Source organism: Arvicanthis niloticus, chromosome X, assembly GCF_011762505.2.
Source record: "Arvicanthis niloticus isolate mArvNil1 chromosome X, mArvNil1.pat.X, whole genome shotgun sequence".
Classification (NCBI taxonomy): Eukaryota; Metazoa; Chordata; class Mammalia; order Rodentia; family Muridae; genus Arvicanthis; species Arvicanthis niloticus.
Window position 1 is genome coordinate 22,545,631 of NC_047679.1, and position 14,087 is coordinate 22,559,717.

General features: G+C 42.6%; 1 protein-coding gene across 2 annotated transcripts in view; it reads left to right on the forward strand.

Moving 5' to 3' along the window:
- The first annotated feature begins 1,130 nt into the window (after positions 1–1,130).
- Egfl6 (EGF like domain multiple 6) overlaps positions 1,131–14,087 on the forward strand; it is a 57,704-nt gene continuing 44,747 nt past the window's right edge. For both annotated transcript variants that reach the window (XM_076918261.1, XM_034485501.2), the window contains exon 1: positions 1,131–1,434. In XM_076918261.1, the coding sequence (XP_076774376.1) occupies positions 1,367–1,434 (68 nt within the window). In that variant the 5' untranslated portion in view covers positions 1,131–1,366. The remainder of the gene's footprint in view (positions 1,435–14,087) is intronic.

Genomic DNA, 14,087 nt, shown 5'->3' on the forward strand with positions numbered 1-14,087 from the left:
GCTGTGTTTGGCCGGTTCCTCATCCTCCTCAGGCCACCAAGCAAACTGGCATGGTCTTCTCATATCCCAAATAGAGGCACCGGTGGGCTGGAGTTAGAATGGGTTTGGAATTGGCACAGTGTGTCTCTGCTCAAACACCGTTAGCCAAAGCAAATCACTGGACCGAGTCCAAAGTCGAGGTGTGGGGTCATGGGCTCTGCCTGCTTGAAGTCAAAGGGTGTGAATGTGGGGATAAGAAGAACCAGTATCCCTTCTGGTACAAGTCAGGATAGATAACTCATCACTACCTGAGGGAATTCTCAGAAAACAGTACGTTTACTGGCTTAGCTTGCCTTCTATGGTTGTGATGAAAACCCCATGACCAAAAGCAACTGAGGGAGGAAACGGTGTTCATTTGGCTTACTCATCCTGACTCATCCAGAAAGAAAGTCAAGGGAAGAACTCAAGGCAGGAACCTGGAGGTAAAGGTAATCAGATACACTGTTTAATGGTGTTCAGGTACCTCTCTCATCCCTTCTAGGATCACCTGTATAGGGGTGGCACCACCCACAGTGGGCAGAACCTTCCCACTTATTAATCAAGAAAATATCCCCCAAGAAGTGTTTATTTGATGGAGGCATTTTCTCAATTAAGGTTCATTCTTCCAGATGACTTCTTTGTGTCAAGTTGCCAATGGCTACTACACTACAATATCACTTGGAGTCACGTTTGAACTGTTGTGAATGACTAGAAGATGACACTTGCCAAATGATGTGGTTTGTTCAGAACCTGGTGACCTTCCACCTCTAACATCCTATGATTTGCCTTGTGTGGAAAAATAACCTAGCCAAGTATGAACTCTTCATGGAAATGAGATTGCTGTGTGATTTTGAACTTGCATCTGTGGTCCTGCGTTGACTTCTCAATTCCCAGTCCCTGGAGTTCAAAGTTCACACCCCTTGTCCCAAGCCTGAAACGCATGGCAATTGGAGGTGCCCCTGAACAGCCTGTAGTGAATTGAAGCTGGGGCCGGGGGGGGGGGGGTGCGTGGAGGAGTTAAGGGTGAGAGAAGAGCGTGGAGAGCTCGTGGGTCGTCCTGGAGGCGGTCCCAGGCAGATGTGCTCAGCCGCCACGCCCTCGCTGGTAAAGCACTGGAGCGCTTTACCCAGCAGAGTAACTCGCCAGGGCGCCCCCAGCCACTCACAGCTCCAAGCGTTTCCCAGCTCTCCAGCCCCGCTGTCCCCTCTGCGCCGGCTGCAACAGAGCCTGCCAGCTGCGCACAAAAACAAGGTCCTAACCAGCGAAGCAGAGACAGAGGCGGTGGCCTCTCTGTGTCCCAGGTCCTGAGGGGCTCAGGACAAGAAAGGATCCCACCCCCCCGGCCAGTATGCAGCCGCCCTGGGGCCTGGCGCTCCCTCTGCTGCTCCCCTGGGTGGCAGGTGGAGTAGGGACCAGGTGAGTGTTTGCGTTGACCCTGGCTCCCTAGCCTGAACTCTCCTTTGAAGCCGATTTTCGTTGACCTGCATATGTAAGGGGTACCTAGGTGCTGGGGTTGAGGTGTCTGTGTTCCTTGAGATGCATTTAACCAGGATACCAGACCCGGTGCCCAACAACTTTCTTCCCTGCGTCCCTTGAGTAAGGTTTAGTCTCGGGTGGTCTGTGGATTCTGTTCCCCTCTTGGCTAAGTTTGTCTGGAGGATAAGGAGGAGAGGGGAGCTGGGCGCACAGACAGTGGGTGTGTTTGGGATTTGGTGTTCTGCAGCCACCTCCGGTGCAGACAGATGTGTGAGTTTAGTGTCTTCCACTGTCCCTGAAGGACGCCCACTGATCATTAGTTTTGCTAGGGAGGAGTGAAGAAAACCAGGAGGATGCAGAGCGCGCATGTTCGCATTTCTTGTTGAGCACTGAAGCAGCTCCTCGCTGGGCTCCTGTTCTAGCTGCCTTTGGATTCGGGGTGATGAACCAGAAAGTTCGTGTTGGTAAAAAGATAGCTGAACCCATCCTTGTTTTTTTGCCACTTCCTTCTATTCGTGAGCTTTTCTGAGCCCTGAAACATCTCCCTGTGAGAGCTACAAAGCAACACAGTAAAAGCACATAGGCATAGTGTGTCTTGTAGACCAAACACTTTCAGCCCATTAATCCACCAGAAGTCCCTAGTCCCTGTGTATTCAAGGTATTGTCATCGTTGCGATCCCTGTTTTGAAGGGGTGAAAAGATTAGGCTGAGTAACTTGCCCAAAGAGACAAAAACAGTTAAGTCAATGTGGCCCAGCATCCTCCACGGTGCAGCAGGGCAACTTTTTCTGGAAGACTCCCTAGAACACACACACACACACACACACACACACACACACACCTTCTCTACCATGATGCCTTGCTTCTTCCTTGCATGTCTGTATAGGGTCTCTGTGCTGCAGAATCAAGAACCTTTGGGATGAGTTAATCATTTGTTGGTGTGGCAGGCTCTCCTGTGTTCTGTGGGAAGTATAACAGCAACTCTGACTTCTATAGGATGCCAGTAACAACTTGGACCCTACCATCTATACAAGTTGGGACAGTTTATGAAAAAAAGAAAGAAAGAAAGAAAGAAAGAAAGAAAGAAAGAAAGAAAGAAAGAAAGCAAGCTCCAGGTATTTCTCAAAGTCACCTGAGAAGCAGGCTCCTTCTCAGCTGAGTGAGGTTTTTTAGTGCTGATTCTAGGGAGAGGAGGAAGGGGCAGAGGAGAAACCCTTGGTTTGGCTCCAGCTTCTTAGAGGTGACTTTGTTTAACTTATTTAAAAGTCTTTCATCAGGATCCAGCACATTATTAAGGGATTTTGAAGTTCAAACAGAACAACCCTCAAACCAGGTTCTTAGGATGTATGGTTGCAAGTTTCAATTTCCTTCCCATGATAAAAATGTAAGCAGACGCAATTTGCTCCAATCACAGTTTCCTTGAACACTGGAGAGAGTTTTGTCAGAAAGGCCACTTAAGAAAGACCAAGTGCTATGTGGAGATTAGATTAACAGTTCTTTAGCAGCAGGGAAACCGACCTCCAGAAGATCCACTTTCAAAGTGCCACCAAATTAAATTAAAAGCTGAAGAGACCCCCCCTTCAAACCTCCCCCCAAAATTAACCTGAAGAATCTGTGTGAAGATTCTGCAGTACGGAACTTTTCAAGATGTGAAGTGTGATTGCTTTACAGTGTCAGGGTCGGTGGCTGCTGTGCTGATGATCTGCTCCATATGTTTGCAAATGTCAAGTGGTAGGCATGTTGGGAACGTCGGCAGGTCCATGTTTAATTAGCTCCAGACTCCACCTTCAGCGGGCTCATTTGCAGAAAATCAAGGTACACATGGAGTGGGGGGTAAGTGTGCCTATGGGCTAGTCATTTCCTAATGTTTCATTGAAGTGTATATTAAAAAAAAAAAAAAACTATAGCTAGTACACAAATGGATTTTTTTTTCTTTAATAAAAAGCAAAGGAAAAAAAGGGGGCTAGGTGGTGGTGGTGCACACCTTTAAGCCCAGCACTTGGGAGGCAGAGACAGGTGGATCTCTGTGAGTTTGAGGGTAGCCTGGTCTGCAAAGCAATTTCCAGGGCAGCCAGGTCTTTTATACAGAGAAAACTTGTCTCAAACACACACACACACACACACACACACACACACACACACACACACACACACACAAACACACAAAAGAAAAGGAGGAGGAGGAAGAAGAAGAGGAGGAAGTGGAGGAGGAGAGAGAGCACAAAGAGGGAGGTAAGGATGTAGGTAGGTCAGTTGAGAAAGTGCCTGCTTAGCTGCTTAGCATGCATGAAGTTCTGGGTTCGATCCCCAGCATGGAATAAACCAGGCATGGTGGTGCATGACTATAATCCCAGTGCTGGGGGAGGGTTAGATGCAGGAGGATCAAGCATTAGTAGTCATTCTTAGTAGCCACATAATGAGTTTTTGAGAACCTATCTCAAAAAAAAATAAGAAAGTACCAATTCTTTTTCATTGGAACACTGTTATGATAGTGTGACCTGGAAAACTCTATGCCTCTCAAATGATGTTTAGTCTACAGGTGATGATAACCACTCATCTACTAAATAATTCATTGGCTGTGGATGAACCTCCTTAGATGCATCAGAATTCGGCTTGCCTTGCACATTTTTATGCCCTTTGGGTATTGGGTATTTAGATGCCCTGGACTCATTGTGTCCATGACATCAAATATGACGGTGACTGTGTACCTGAAATGTAGCCAGTCCAAGGTGAGAAGTGGTGCAAATGAAAACTATTTATTGGAATCTGGGGATTCAGTATAGAGGAAAAATAATAGAAACTAGCTCCCTAATGAATTTTAATTGACTGCATGCCGAGATGATAACCCAGAGCACTGGATAAAACCTGCTACTGAAATTAGTTTCACTCATTTATTTCTTATTTTAAAAACTACCAGAAAATCAGACACGCCCTATTTGGCTATCATATTTCCAATAAGCAACACTGGTCAAGAAGATTAGCTTAGAACTCTAGTTCCAACACTCCAGTCCTGACACACCGATCTTTATTCTTTGGGTATGTAAGAGAAATCTATTATTAACTTTGCTATTCTTGGAAGTAAATTTGAAGCAAATTTCTAGTTGGAATATACTTCTGTTACACATCTTTTCTCTATTTAGTTCAAGTAAAATGTAATGTGTGAGAGACGAAGGGACATCTGGGTTCACACCAAGGGGGCTGCTGCCTGCTAACCACAGGCTACATGAAGAGTTGAAACTACCCCACAAACTTCAGTATTTCAAACAACCTAGATGTATTGTCTTACACTTCTGGAAGTCAGAAGTCGACAGGGAATCTTATGGGGCTAAAATTGAGCTATTGGTAAGTGCTTTTGGAGCCTTTGGATTCTCCAAAGGAGAATCTGCCCCTTGTTCTTTGAGCTCCTAGAGGTTACCAGCCAGTCTTGGCTTGTGGAAAGAACTCCCATCTCTTCCCCCTGTATCACCTTGCCTTCTCTCTTCTTTGTCTTCCTCCCATTATGAAAAACTCTTGCAATTATATGAAGCCCACATGGATTAGCCAGGAAAAATCTCAAAATACTTTGACTAGACTTATAAAGTCCCCTGAATCGTGATCTAGAGACTTGTGTAGGACAAATGTTTCGTCCTCCTAATATTTCACCATCTTATCTCAAAAGCAGTCTCAGTTCAGAAAGACTGGGAGGTGCCCCTTGGATACTCTGGAAAGAAAAGTATAATAGAAAGGTATACAACAGGAAGGGGAGGGACAGTGACAAAAATAAGTGACCATTATGGCTTAGTCCCGTATAGGAACAATTGGACATGAGTCTCAAAACTGTACTTCCAAAGGCAAGTGAGCAATGGTTATACAGATGAGGGGCTTGGAGTAGAAGAGTCCTGTACTTTCTGCCTCCCCTGTCCACAGGAAAAACTGGTTCCTGACAACAGAAAGGGTTCTTTCGTGTCAAGAAATGAAGCTAGAGACCACCGAGACGGCTCAGTGGGTAAAGGCACTTGCTGGGCAAGCCTATGGACCTGAGTTCAATCCCCAGAACCCAACATAAATATGGAAGGCAAAAGACAGCAGAAGCAGAGCAGACAGGTGTTCTAAGGTGACATGGGTTTTATGGTAAACTGAATTTTAAAAAGATCAGTAATTGACTTGTTCAGAATCTCACAGTAAACACGTGGTAGCTTCCTAAATTCATGGTGTCTCCCATAAATATTTAAATCTTTCTGTCTACCATGTACAGAATTTTTTTTTCCAAAAAGATCAGTAGTATTGATTAGTTCTGTCAGATAACTTATCAAATCCCAGTGTACCGGTTTCAATAACTAAAATGTTTTAGGGCTAGTGACATGACTTGCGAGGGTAAAGTGCTTACTGCACAAACATTAGGACCCAAGTTCCATCCCCAGCATCCACATAGAAGCAGGGTACAGTGATGCATGTTTGTTCTCCCAGCTCTGGGAAAGCTGACACAGAAAGATCTGTGGGACTTGCTAGCCCGTCAGCCTTTCTGAATCAGTGAGTTCCAGGTTTAGAGAGAGATTGTCTTTTTAAAAATTGTTGTACAGTGGCATGTGATTGAAGAAGATATCCACCATCAACTTCTGGCTTCCACACATGTAAAACATGCATACACATATATGCCACACAGAGACTGTAACTGTTTTAAATGTCCAGATTTTAATTATGAAGACAAATTCTAGAAGGAGTTAAAATTAATTCAATCTAATTCAGTAACATTAACTGGACACTGGCATGGTCAAACAATCTCCAGAATGCAAGAGATACATATCTATCTACTGCTCCAACTAAAACACTTGGTAGAACCAGAAGAAAAGTTTTTCTTTGTCAGCTGAAGAAACCAAAGAAATCTAAAAAGTAAAAAAAAAAAAAAAAAAAAAAAAATTTAATTTTCTTAAAAAGACCATGGATTGGAAAAGAGATGAAATGTTACATGTGCATAAACAATAAATAGATGATTTCAGAGGAACAGATATGTACATATTATACCATGTATTTATATTATGTATATACAATATACAAGACTATATTTAGGAATGGATGTATATACATACATACTTGTAAGAACAATTAATGAAAAGAGAGGTCATAAATTTGAAAGAGAGCAAGTAGCAGTATATGGGAGGGAAGAAGAGGAAAGGAGAAATGATAAAATTTTCAAACAATAAAAAAATTAAAAAATAAATTTTAGGGTTTGGGGAAACACCTTAGTTCGTAGAGTGCTTGCCTAGCATGCACAAAACCCTGGGTTGGAGCCCCAGTACCATGTGAACTGGGTGTGGTATTGCAAGCCTATAATCCCAGCACTCAAATGATGAAGGCTGGATGATCAGAAGATCAAGGTCATTCTCAGTTGCATAGCAAGTTCAAGGCCAGCCTGGGATACAGGAGACCTGTTTTTGAGAGGGGAGAGAGGGAGAGTAAGGAGGAAGAAAAGGAGAGGGGAAGGAAGGGAAGGGAGGAAAGGAGAGGAGGGGAGGGAGGGGAGAGGAAAGCAGAGGAGAGGAGAGGATTCCATAGAATGTGAGAGAAAAATTGAAAGAGCCAAGGAAAACTGAAGACAGGGCATGGCATTTGAAGTGTCCTTATGAATCAGTGTGTGAGTCCATCAGCTATAAAATGTAGGAGAAAGCAAGTCAGCCAGTACTTAATTGATAGTTGCTTTGCATTGGGATAAGGGAATAAATAGATATGTATCTGTAAAAAAATAATAATAATAAGGTAGAAGTCAGCCCCAGGTACAGAGGGCAGACTGGTCATCAAGAACCCATAGTACCTGCCAAGAACCAAAGAAGGGAAGCTGGAGCCAGGTTTCAAAGAGACTGGGATACCAAGCTACGGAGCTTAGACTTCATTCCAAGAGTAACAGAGAGTAAAACAGGCCATCACAGGCTCTGTCATCTTTAAATCGAACCCGGTCATGACTAATTCATGTATGAGACCATGAGAATGCTGCTCAGGATTATCATTATGCTAATGAGCCATAGTTGAATCTGAGACATTTTCCCTTTCCTAATGTATGCAACTACAGTGTACTCATAATCCTTGTCGTCTTGGATCTGACAAGTACATGATCAGAACCCAATATGCCAAAAGCAGCCAACTTCTTTGCAAATATGATCAGCTTGCTCTTTAGTATTCATTTTTGCTTGGTTGCTGGCCATATTTCCTTGCTATCTGTTCCTGAACTACAGAATACCAATACTTCAAAACTTCTTAGGAAAGCAACATTTCTTGTCTCACGCAATTTCTGTAGATGGGGAAATCTAAGCAGTTTAGCTGCCTGGAGATTGGGGCTGTTGTGTTTTTTTTATGGACTTAATTTTATAGAGAGCAATTTTAGGCTCGCAGTAGAAAGGCAGGCTTGTCACACGTGTGTAGTCAAGCTTTAGCCAATGCCACTGTCATCTGCAAGTTTGTCACTGGCTAGAGAATCTGCCTCCAAGAGGCAAACTATCATGGTTGTCAGCAGGAAACCTATCTTTTCCATGTGAACATTTCTCCATTAAGGTGGCTTGACTATCCTCACAGTATGTCAGCTGACACCCCCCCCCCCCACAAGAGTTTCTGATACAATGGAAGGAACTAGAAAGAAACCATGGTGCCTTTGGAGCCCTCATCTAGGAAGTTACCATCTATCACTGCTTTAGCACACTGCTCATTAGAAGCCAGCCATGGCAGCCGGGAAAGGCAAGCTTCATCTTTTTTTGACACTGAAGAGTATCAAAGACTGCAGACACGGTTGGCAACCTCCTACCCATGCATTCTCATCAGCCTTCTTTGACAGTCTCTTTCTTATGAGAAGCAAAGTTCTGGATTTCCTGAGCTACACTCTCCCTAGGTGATTGTTCCATTTCTGGCATTTTCAATCTGCATGTACCTGACTTCAAAGTGACTTCAAAGCCAACAAGATAGCTCAAACGTACTTAGTGCCAAGACTGACCACCCTGGTCCGATCTCCAGGACCAGCATGGTGGGCTCTTGCTCTTAAACCTCTATGTATCTGGAGAATGGGATGGTTTGGATTAACCTGGACTTTTATTTTGTCTGTTAAGGATGGGTGGGAACTCACGACTAGGGAGATGACTGAGTGGGCAAATTGGTTGCCTTGCTGAAGGCATGAAGACCTGTGATTAATCTCAAGAAGCCACATTTTAAAAGCTAGACTTACTGGTGCTTCCTTGTAATCCCAGCACAGGGAAGGCAGAGAGACAGGTGGACTCCTGGGCTTCACCAGCCAGCGAGCTAGTAATTGGAAAACTCCAGGCCAATGGGATACCCTGTCTCAAACAAATAAAATAGACAGATCCTGACACCTAAGATTGCCCTCTAGCCTCCACATGCATACACAAACATGTGCACACACACACACACACACACACATGTTCACATGTGAATGTATGCACACAAACACAAAGATGGGTGATAACTCAAAATTAATTTAACTAATTAAATACAATAAATGACCTTGCCATACTACATGAATGATTTTTTTTAAACAAAAAAATTTAGTAACAAAAGACTCTTGTGTGGACTAGGTAAATGGCCTAGCAGTTAAAAACATGTACCACTGTTAGAGAACCCCAGTTTGGATCCTAGCACCCACATTGTATAGGTGACAACTGACTGTAACTCCAGTGCCAGGTGATCCAACACACTCTTCTGGCCTCTACAGATACTACACTTATGTATACATGTACACACAAACACATACACATGTATTAAAAATAAAATATATCTGGAAAAAACAATTGGTCACCCTCATTATGCCTATTCAGAAAACCTTTTATTGATAGGACAATATTTAAATGTATATAAACAACAGCAAAAGAAATTTAACTTCTCAATTTCTCTTGTAAGGATTTTGTGAAGTTTTCTAATCATCAGCAAACATACTAGAGATTCTGGCACCTTCTATTTTTGTAGCAAATAAGGAATCCTGTGCAGAAATACTATACTACTTACACAGTCCTTGGAATGTTTCTAAATTGGCTTCAGATGTGGAGACAGCGATTTTCTGATTAATTTGATCAATGTAGACAGCAAGCTGTATAATGCATTAAAGGAATTCTGGGCAATTCAACATTTAGCTCAAAACTCTCTCTGCTTGGGGCCTGTTATCCACCAAGACTTAACATTCCACTGCCTCAAGACTGGATTCCCTGAGTCCCCTGGGTCTTACAGCTACTAAATATGGTTTAGGAAGAGAGAGAAATGGAGAGGTACAGAAAGGGAGAAGGGGGGATGGAGAGACAGAGGTTGGAGACAGCATGCCCATCCAGGTTTCCTAAGGTAGAAACATCTGATGTCACAGATAGTTGGACATTTTAAATGTACAGAAGCAGCAATTTTCTGGGTAAAATGCTTTCTGTACAAGTACAAGGGCCTGAATTCAGATCTCAGAGGAGCCTGAGTTCAGATACCTGGCACCTACATACAAAAGGCTGGGCATAGTGACACATGGCTATAACCCCAGTGCTGGGAACAAGATGGGAAAGATAGGTGGATCCCTGGGGGCTTACTGACTAGGCAGTTTGGCCAAAATGGGAAACACTAGGTTCAGTGAAAGACTCTGTCTCAAAAAATGAGACAGGAAAACAAGTGAGGAAGACATCTCAATGTGAAACTCTTAAACAGGCACCTGCACAGAAAAGCACACAGACACACAGACACACACAGACACACACACACACACACACACACACACAGAGAGAGAGAGAGAGAGAGAGAGAGAGAGAGAGAGAGAGAGATACATATATACACACACATACACACACAGAAAGAGAAACACACACTCATATATACACATACCTACACAGAGAGAAAGAGAGGAGATTTGGTTTACAAATAGAAGAATTATTGAATTGGTGATGGATATGTTAGTGTGGTCATGGATTTAAAGCAAAGGGAAAAAAAGAAAGAAAGAAAGAGAGAGAGAGAGAGAGAGAGAGAGAGAGAGAGAGAGAGAGAGAGAGAGAGAGAGAGAGAAAAAGAAAGAAAGAAAGAAAGAAAGAAAGAAAGAAAGAAAGAAAGAAAGAAAGAAAGAAAGAAAGAAAGGAGGGGTGGGTACTGGGAAAATAGTTCAAGTCCCCTGGTAATATTGGAATACCACTCGACACCAGGAAGAAGTAAGTTAAAGCTTTTTCTTCTGAACACTCTGTGTTTCATTTTTCCAAGCTATGCACTGTGCTGTCGACAAGCACGCCATGCTCGCTTATCCTGGATCCCTTCCTTCCCTCAGACCATATTGTTTTCACTTAAATATAAAGAGTTGAATAATTAATTTTCTTTTTTCTGTAATTTTAAATAGCTTCACGTGCTCAATTGCAGAACTGGCAACACAAAACTGGATTCTTGGTGTAATAAATCAATTTCCTCTGGCATCTATAAATCAGCAAGTTAATTATTAGCAATTCTATCTACTAATGCTTTTCCTTCTTTAAGTGATTTCCTTCCCATTTTCATGGCCAGATGTAGAATCTCATGATTAAACCAGTAAAAATCCCAGTTGCAGCTGGCCCTTTGAAGCATGTTCTCCAAATTCAGTGAATGCATGGACCTCACACTTACTAATTACAAGGCATGTTGCTGTTTATTGACTCGTGTTCCTCTGATGGTTTTTCCTAGAGTACTCGCTCAAGACATCAGATCTCCTTTAGGACATGTGCAGAGGTCATGGTGCTATTCATGGAGCAGCCACAGGCCAAACTGTTGTGCTTTGATTTGTGTTACCATCTGAATATCAGGGTCTATTATGTAGTTCTCGCTCATGAGTTAATTCTTACACAACCGTCATTTGCAATTTTTCCATTTGTATGTATGTGGTGTGCATGCATGTGTATACACATGGTTTCATGTGTGGGGGCACATGGCTGGGTATGAGAGTGGGTACATCTATTGAGGCATGGTTTCTTGCTAAACTTGCCAAGCTAGAGCTTGCCAAGTCTAACTAGTCTGGCTGGTGAGCCTGTCCTGAAAATGTACCCTCTTTGTCTCAAGTGCTAGGATTCCAGGCAGCCATCATACCTGTCTGTCTTTCTACTTAAGCTCTAGGGATCAAAACTGCTGATTCTCAAATATCTACTGAGCCATATTCCCAGCCCCTTGCCTGTATTTTTAAACAAATGAAAGTAAAGCAAGATTCTTTTAAAGATTTTTTTTTTGTATGAGTGTTTTGTCTGAATGTATGTGTGCTTACCTGGTACCTGCAGTTATCAGAAGAGGGTGTCAGATCCTATGGCACTGCAATTATAGTTGGTGTGCTAGGCCATATGGTGGCTGGCAACTGAACCTGGGTTCTCACAAGAGCAGCAAGTGATCTTAACCACTGAGCCATCTCTCCATCTCTACATTTCTTCTTTCTGCTTTTGAGACAATGTCTCCCTGCCTAGTCCAGGCTGTCCCAGAGCTCACTATATAGACCAAGCTATCTTCAAACTCATGCTTGTTCTGCTTTAGCTTCCAGAGGTTTCCAGCCACTGTGCCTGGATCTATGGTTACAATCTTCCAACAGAGCTGAACTATGAAGCTGTGTTTGTGATGTGGGAAGGAATCTTTTGTAGCAGGGAAAGAGTCTTGATTTGTTCACGTGATTTTGATGGCCCAAGTGTTAGCCATTACCACTTTGAAGCATTTCAATGGTGACACTTAATCATCAAAATGATGATATAGACAAATTAATATACCTCAGATTTTTTCTGGACTCCCCACTGTACCAGAAGTCAGGCATATGAAAGCAATAAAGTTTGAGAAAGCATGTTTTTTGGTTTTTCTTTAAAAAAAAAAAAAAAAAAAAAAAAAAAAACCTCTGGGGAGCTCTAGAAATGTGCAAACAGCATGTGAATTCCATCTTCTGGTAACTTTTTTTTCCTGCTCATTAACCCCAGGCAGTATTACTTACAATCCAAACTAATTGACTTTGACATATAGATTGAAGTCTTGGCCACCTATACCAGAGACCCTGTACTGGTTTCTAATTAGGTGTTTAAAATATAAGATCTTTAAACAAATTTCTATCTGTTTTTGTTTTACTTATCTAACCATTGCAGAAATGGCTGGGGTTGACTGAAATGTAACAAGAGACAGAAAGGGAACCGATCCAGAGGGAAGAGGAATGGAGGGGAGGAGAAGGGAGAAGAAGCAGGAAGGACTAGAAGGAGAAGAAACTATAATAATCAGGATACACTGTAGGAGAAAAGATTCTATTTTTAATGAAAGGGAAAGATGGGGTTGGGGGGAATTACCATAAAAAGTTAGGCCAAATGAATTTATCATAACTTATTTATTTATTTATTTGATTTTTCGAGACAGGGTTTCTCTGTGTAGTCCTGGGCTATCCTAGAACTCACTCTGTAGACCAGGCTGGCCTCGAACTCAGAAATCCGCCTGTCTCTGCCTCCCAAGTGCTGGGATAAAAGGCGTGCGCCACCACACCCAGCAGATCATAACTTATTTAACCAAGGATCTATCAACATACAAAACCTAGAGATGTTCAAAGAACTGTCTGCACACATGGGAAGATGCTGTTCATAGCTGCAGTGGTGAGCAGTCCAGGATCTGCCTTAGTTGAGGCCTGCAGCATGAAGCAGGTGTGGTCAAGGGTAGGTAGTCAGTTTCCTGAAGTTCTGCTGCTGTGAACGGTTTGGACTCAACTCACTGTGAGAATAAATGTCGTGTGGGTAAAAGTTTGTTTTTCTACTGATGGTAGGTACAGTTGTCTGTGTAAAATTTCAAACAACTTGTCAGGGACATGAACAGTTTTCTCTTTGTTACAGAGTTGGAGAAATGTGGGGAAAGCAAGCCCGGCTAGTGGGGAAATGTGAAAAGAGGCTCGCCTGGAAATTGTGAATTGCTACACATAAAAGTTGTTGGGGGCTACAGTTATTTACTCTTTCGTTATACTTTGTCTGTGCCCACAAGCTTCTATTTAGCTCTGATCCTTTGGCTGACTTGGAACAAACATAATTCTTCTGCAGTCTTCCCATCCAGTTGTTGACTCCTGTCTTCTAAATTCCAAAGATTCTTTGGAAACAGGGTGACCTAGGAGGTAGAAACTTACTGGAGGAAGTGTACAACGAGAAGGGGGGATGGGGCTTTCAGAGTCTACAGCCTCCCCTTGCCTCTAGCTAACTCTCTTTTCATCCTTTTGGTTGGAGATGTGATCATTCATATTCCTGATCCATTGCCGGTATGTACTCACACACCACAACTGTAAGCCCAAATAAACTTTCTTTCCTTATTAAAAAAAACAAAAAACAAAAAACAAAATCAAAGCTCTTTTCGGACTTGGGATGTAGTTCAGTAGTGGAGCAATAGTTTAGCATGCTCTAACAAGACAGTTGTTCAATACCAAACACTAAAAACATCCCATTCTCAAAGCATTTTAATGGTACCTACCAGAATGTTCTAGACTATGGTGCATTTGCTTGCCATAGACTATGAACTAAGAAGCAAAAGCGGGCTCTTTCTCATCTCTGTGCTCCACCCACATACCCAAGTAAGAGTTTGGAACACAGAAAAAGCTCAAGAAATGTTTCACTTTAAAGTAATGGTACTTAAAGACAGTTTTGCCTTGTAGGGAAT